The sequence below is a fragment of the Ictalurus furcatus genome, chromosome 10, assembly GCF_023375685.1.
Source record: "Ictalurus furcatus strain D&B chromosome 10, Billie_1.0, whole genome shotgun sequence".
Classification (NCBI taxonomy): domain Eukaryota; kingdom Metazoa; phylum Chordata; class Actinopteri; order Siluriformes; family Ictaluridae; genus Ictalurus; species Ictalurus furcatus.
This window is the reverse complement of record NC_071264.1, coordinates 23,019,405-23,026,725: the sequence shown is the minus strand read 5'-3', so window position 1 is coordinate 23,026,725 and position 7,321 is coordinate 23,019,405. Positions and strand designations below refer to the sequence as shown.

The 7,321-nt window shown below is 34.6% G+C and overlaps 1 protein-coding gene across 1 annotated transcript in view; it reads right to left on the bottom strand.

The window, feature by feature from the left end:
• Positions 1 to 3,544: 3,544 nt before the first annotated feature.
• LOC128613376 (NT-3 growth factor receptor-like) overlaps positions 3,545 to 7,321 on the bottom strand; it is a 28,061-nt gene continuing 24,284 nt past the window's right edge. Inside the window, exons 5-6 of the mRNA XM_053634084.1 lie at positions 6,503 to 6,661; positions 3,545 to 5,237 (exon numbers count right to left, since the gene is read on the bottom strand). Coding sequence (XP_053490059.1) covers positions 5,052 to 5,237; positions 6,503 to 6,661 — 345 coding nt within the window. The 3' untranslated portion in view covers positions 3,545 to 5,051. The remainder of the gene's footprint in view (positions 5,238 to 6,502; positions 6,662 to 7,321) is intronic.

The window sequence follows — 7,321 nt, the reverse complement described above, 5'->3', positions numbered from 1 at the left end:
TATGTTTTGTCACTGATATGTAATTTGCAAAATTTAAAGCATTTTCAGAAATGTTGCAAATCCTATCAAATCCTAACAAATTCAAAATAGGTTTGTTCTCCTTGAACACTGATTAGCACAAAGCCTTATGGGTAACACTTTACAGTAAGGTTCCTTAATAACTCAGTAACTATGTAAGAGCACATGATATAGTATGGAATATAGAAACTGTTTGAAATGAATGATGTTACACTTCATTACTGATAAAATGAAGGAGAGTTTACCATTTTGCTATGGGAATCAAATTGGATTGTAATAATGAAGTGTTTTAATAAGTCATTATTCCTGTTAATGACTCGTGTACATATGCTGAGGTTTCACTAGTAGTAATTTAACCCCAAAATAAAAATAGCAGTTTTCTGTATAAGTGGATAACTCTACATGTACAGTTTTTACATAAATAAATAAATAAATAAAGCAGTTTCTTGCCAAAAGTCTACAAGGGCAAATGCTTTAGTACAGTAAGCAGTAATGTCTGAGACAGTAGAGGTAAACAAGCATCCCTGGCCCAATTTATCAGGTATCTTCAGTTTCAAATTCTTTAAAGAATACAACATAATAATGATCTGCAATTTGTGCAAGCCAAAACCCATCAGCATTTCACTGCTCAAAATCCAACCTGCGAAAACATGTACAGGTAGGACATTAATTAGCTGAGTGAGCTACAGTAGACTAGCTAGTCAGATCTTTTACAGTATGAAAGCTCTATATTAAACTTAAGTTGTCACAGATATTCATTAGTGATTACATATTGTGTTAAATATAAATGCCGCTACGGCCTTTAGGTAAAGCTCAGGATAATGTGGAATGGACAACTACATATCTAACTATGTAACTCAAAACATGTATAAAATAACATGAGCTAGCGAGCTAGCTAACAAACCTAGCAAGCTACTGAAATCCTAACAACAATTTAGCTAAGTTAGCTAGTGTAAAGTTTCTTTATGTCTTTATATACTGAGGTCATGTTCAGCATTGCGTATGTAATTAGTTAGCATAATTGTGTAAATATGCTGTCCTCAGATATAGAACATTTTAGATTAGTTGTGATCATTGTAGACATGTAAAAAGAAAAAAAAGTAAAGTAGGTACTCCAGTAATTTTTAACCAGACAACTAGTACTTTTACTTGAGTAATTTTCTTGATCACTACTTTTACTCAAGTGAATTATTACTACAGTAGCAGTACTTTCAGTGTCCGTGCTTTGTACTCTTTCCAAAACCACTTACAAGACTAAAACCATAGCATAGGGAGGTCAATCAGGAAACGATAATTTCCACATCAATTACAAAAAGGCAACAACAAATAATGTAAAATTCTAATCGAACATCAAAAATAAAGACAGCATGAATTAGAGTGACATGTTCCTAATTATGATCTAGTTAATGATCTTGCTGTAAGGTTAGCCTGCTCTGAATTCTTAGTGTATGCTTAGACTTAACACTTGATAAAAAAAAAAAAAGAAAGAAAAATTATTTATAGTTTTTTTTTGTAACAATTTTTATGTTTGATGCTCTATATAGGCTAATAATAAACAGATCGTTATTTATTGGCTCACTTGTTTCGCAGATGTTCGACAATGTTACATGTATATGTAAATGGTTATAAAACACAATGTGTCATTTGATAATTAATGAAAATTTTTTTAAAAAGAATCATCACCAAACTGCCGTGTTATAAGCAGAATAACGCATTTAGGGACTAAAATTCTGACATTACCTGTGCTTTGTTTTGGGCTGCATCATACCACCCCATTAACTTTTCTTCCTTACTTAGTAGCTAGCCTGCTCTGAATCCTTAGTGTATGTTTAGACTTTCTTAACATTTGAACAAACAAACAAACAAAAAAAATTTTAGTTTATTGGTAACAATTTGTATGTTGGATGCTCTACATAGGCTAATAAAAAATGGATCTAAAACAAAAAACCAACAAACAAAAAAAATGTTGTTACTAGTGTTTCGCAGACATGCCACAATGTTAAATGAATATATAATGTAGATGGTTATAAAACACAATGTGTCATTTGTTGATAAGTGAAAAAAAATTAATTTGCTGTGTTATAAGCAGAATAACACACTTCGGGCCAACAACAATGGAAACATTAACTGTGGTTTGTGTTGGGCTCCATCATACCACCCCATCATCTTTTCTTCCTTACTTAGTATTCTACTTCTACTTGGCCTATTCTGTAATTGAATGTTTTCATCATTAGTTACATTGTTACATTTTAGACTACTTGTTTTATGCATTAGTATGGCTGTCTCTGGTTTCTATTTTCTGCATATCTGTTCACTCCTTAAGAATGTCAATGAAGATACAAACAATCCGTTCTTATGTTTAATCATTATTCATTTTAAACAGTTGCTACATTCATTGATGATTTGCTCTTACAAAGTTCCTGGGTTAATAAGGAACCCTATTTTATAGTGCAGGGGTGTTCAACTAAAAATTTTTTTTAGGGTCCAGCTACATACATTTTCTTGCTTACAGAGGTCCAGATAAACAACTGACCTAGCTAGTTGGTGACAAGTGTTACCTTTTAATGTGTAACCATCCATGATTAGTTCATGACTGTTTTTAGGAGAATTCGAAGTGGTTATGTTTTGTTTCATAATGGTTGACTAGAGCCACAGACTCTGAATGTGGTTTTAACTTGAAGCAGAGAATAAGCACATACTTCTCTGTCCAATTGTCTTTAAACATTCTGTTTTCACAGTTTGCTTTATTAAATAAGCTATTTTATCATTTCACTAATCAGACCGGAGAGGCTAAATGAAATGGAAATCTATACTGCCAAAAAAAAAAAAGTAATCTTAGCAAGTGAAAATACCTTGAATATAACCAAATGTATCTAGTATTTCTTATTACAAGAAATATAAGATCATTAAACCTTTTTCTCATTTCAATCTTGTAATTTTCTTATTCTATTGGCAGATAATTTTACAAATTTAAATGCCGAAAATGAGCAAAAATGATCTGCTAATAGAACAAGACTATTTTAAGCTTGAAATAAGAACAACTATCTTGAAATAGGTTTAATAATCTTATATTTGGTTCGTTGTGATCTTATAATAAGAAATACCAGATAAATTTGACCATATTCAAGGTATTTCCACTTGATAAGATGTCATTTTTTGCAGTATATGAAAGTCTCTGAAAACTCTTTACTTTCTCAATGAGCTGCCTTCAGCTAAATAATTCTGCTACAGTATGATTTGCACTAGTATTTTTTGCAAGATTGGTTTGATCCTATGAAATACTTTGCTGGGTCTGCCAGTTGATGACCCCTAATATAATCACTACCATATGTTTATTAGCATTTTAAAAAAAATCAAAATGCAACTTCTTATTCAATGTACTCACATGACAGCTTCGATAAATCTTTACTCTCTTTGAGCCGAGTCTCTCTATTAATCCCTTTTGTACTCTTCCTACTGTAATCCTACTATCCGGTGTTCAGTTGATTGTCCGTTCCTCCCAGGATTTCTTCCTAATGTTCTTATGGAGTTTTTCCTCACCATTGTCAGCTTCAGGCTCACTCATTAGGGCTCAACAGTGGATTTCTGTAAAGCTGCATTGTTAAGAAATGCTGCATAAATATGGAAATGGAAATTATTTAGAAATTAATAACCTCAGGAAATGTCCAAGTTGAAACCAAATGTTGTTCAGCATACAGCATGGCAAGAAATAAAAGTCTTTCCAACTGACCATATTTGAATATTTATTTAATACATCTTCTAAACATACATTTTTCATTTGTCTTTAGCAAACCTTTGCGGGTACTGCAAAGAGGCAAGAGAATCGGACGTTGTCAAAACGGTGACGCTGTGAAAGATTTGGTGTAAAATAACTACAAACACTCCCATTGCAAAAGAACACAGAATTGTTTGGCTACAGACAACAAACACCATGAGATTGTTAACTTCAAAAGCAATGGCACTGATATCACGTACTATGAAGATTCGCAAAAACATTGCTTCGGTCAGTGTCATTATAGAATAGTGACACAAAGCTTGTACTGTAGTTTATGTTTTTGGCAAGTTCGAAAGTAAAGCAGTTTACCATTGAATATGATTCTGCAGAGAGCTGACATTTCCTCCACAAACATTCACTTGCCTTTGACTGTCTTACAGCAGATGTAAATGATTTGACTGTAGAGCGCGCGATTAAAGTGATACAATAGTGGTCACATTGAACAATATTTATGCCCTCTCATGGCTGTGTTTAGAAAATCGGTGCTACCAACCAAAGATCAAAACAAAAACAAACATAAAGAAAAAAAAATAATAATTTAAGCTGACTGGTATAGAAATTTACAGTATGTACAATCACATACAATTAAAATATACCTATATTTTAGTATTCTAAAGAGTTTTTATCCCACTCAAGCACTCATCACTGACAAATCAAAATGGCAGAGTATAAAAAGAATAAAGGGGCAAAAGCAATAAAACAAAACAAAAAACCAAAACAAAACAAAACAAAAAACATGCTAACCAGAGTAACGGAAATTTAGTAAGGCTTTGCCGACTATGTGCCAGAGAAAACAACATCAGAAGTCCATCTTGAAATGAAGATCTATCAACAGTGCTGAACACAACAGGCACCCATACAACAAGAATGAAACTAAATAAATAAAAAATATATTCATATATGTATATATACGTTTATAAAATGAAACACTGGAAAGCTTTGTTCATTAGATACGTGGTTGCCATATCAAAGGCAACATATCTTTTACACAACTTTGCTGTCTTTTATTGATCAGTTTTTAGGAAAATGTTTAGCTTTGTAGAATTCTGTACACTATATACTGTACGAGTAAAGAAAATGTAAAAGTTTTTCTTTAAATATTTTGTACTTTTTATTCGTGTATTGAAAAAAAATGGTGTTGCAGGCACTTAAGTCCATCCCCGATGCGTAGGTGATTTTACAGTGGCGCAGTAAGGTTAGGGGCCGTTTGGTTTCTCCTGGATTGTGTTGGCCTCAGGCCTGATGAAGCGCACCAGTGTTAGCCAAGGATGTCCAAGTAGACCGGGGCGGCTTTGCCCAAGGCATACAGGACTTTCTGAATGTCTTTGATGTTCAGTCGCTGCTGCGGTTCTCTCTGCCAACAGCCTAGCATGAGGTCGTAAACTTCCTTGGGACAAAGACGAGGCCGGTCCAGAACGCGCCCTTGTGTGATGCACTCAATCACCTGTAGGAGGAAAAGGAGTTGGTAAGTTCAGTTTGTACTTATTACTTTCTAAACCACCTAAAACTTTGTAAAGGATACATAAAATTCCTTACTTAGAAAAGTCTGGATAAGTAACTAACTGAATGAATAGTGACAACAGTTACCTTTTAATGCTTAAAATATGTTATAAATAAGACAATTCGAAATGGTTGTTTTGTTTCATAGTGCTTCATGTCACTGCTTTTGACTAGCGCCAGGGACTCGGAAGAATAAACTTCTCCGCCCATTCGTGTGCAAACATTATGTTTTCATCATCATCATCATCATCATCATCATCATCATATTTTTTTCAAGCCATGTTGTCAATTTGCAGATTAGAGACAGTAAATCAAATGAAAAATCTATCTATAAAAATTCTTGTTTCCTGACCAAAGGTTTCTAGTCCTGTACCCCTGTAGTCCAATGAGCTGTCTTCAGCTAGATAATTTACATAAATGCATGTGACTTGCTTGATAAACCACAATAGAGGATCTGCTAAGGATGCTGGTTCACGTTTAGAAAACTGGAACTGCTGAACTACAGCCAGTTTTTAATACATTCATCAGTTTGGTCTGCTGAAATATTTTGATGGGTCCACCAGTTGACGATCCATAATCTAAACTGTTAAGAATATTATATAAACTATTTCTGTATGAAAAGCTGTATATCTTCATCTAAAGACAACTCTTTTAATTTAATGCACATTACACCATAAAGTTGACACAAAGTTGAGCCGACCTTTTTTATTTATTTATTTATTTATTTAAAAAATCCTTTCTTGAGATTTTGAGTATTGTTATAAAACACTAGTCATTAAAATTCCCATTAGAGAATCTAAGTTTGTACTGAGCATATGCTATTGCATATCATCAAATAGAAGAGCCAATCACATTGCAGTATGCAAATCATTTCTGTTATTACACTGCTTTACCAGGGAAGGATAGTGGGTGCAAGTAGGTTTGGGGCCATTTTTAATTTGTATATTCACAGTATCAGGATTTCTTGAAGAGGATCAAAGTGATGCAATTCTGTGCCCTTTTCACTTTTCTAATGATTTAATGTGGAACTGCCATAACTTGAAATGTATTATTCAATAAAACTACAGACGTCAGAAAAGTTTAGGATGAATTTGAATGACTAAGAATTCTGACGGCCCTGTGGCAGCCTTTAGTTATGTTTGCTCTCGTCTTCTTCAGATGTCACACTCAGGTTCTAAATATGCCTGTATGCGTGAAATTCTCCAGCACCTCGTTATTAGACAGCTGAAACCATGGCTGCTTGCCGTAGGTGAAGATCTCCCACATGATGACGCCGAAGCTCCACACGTCACTCTCTGTGCTGAACTTCCGGTACATGATGCTCTCGGGTGGCATCCAGCGAATGGGCAGCATGGTGTGACCACCCACCTGGAGGAGAACAGATTACACACTCCACGGTTAGTCAGCCAGCACATGTCACACTCGCTAACAGCATGATAAGCCATGTCCTGGACTGATTGTTGCTGTAAACAACAGATAGAATCTGATACTGGCTGATTAGAGGTGACATTCGAAGGTGCAGCTGAGAGAAGAAGAATGATGAAAGGTTACGTAAGAATTGTGCTTTTTAGCAAAAGAACTCATTTGAACCTCATCCATATAAACTCCCTGGACTAAATAAATAAATAAATAAATAAATAAATAAATCATCCACCACTGGCAATGCCTTATTGTACAGTGTTGATAGGTTTCACACCTGGATGAATGTAACTTAACACTGACACTTCCAGCCACAAGGGCCGAATCTGTAATGAAACAGCAGGTTCCATACTGCACTAATCACGCTAACACTCTGCTTTCATCAGGCGGGAATATTCTCAAATCTCAAATGGCTATTACCGGACCACGATATGTTTCCGTTCTAATTCCCATCCCTCCTGCTGTCTGTTCGTTACTTCAGGCTACTCAAACTTAATGTTGTGCGGACAAACGTGAACTTGCTTTGTAAATATCTCCCTCTGACAGATTTAATTAAGTGCTTTCATCATAATTCTGGAACCATATTGTTCAAACATAGTGTTCATTTAC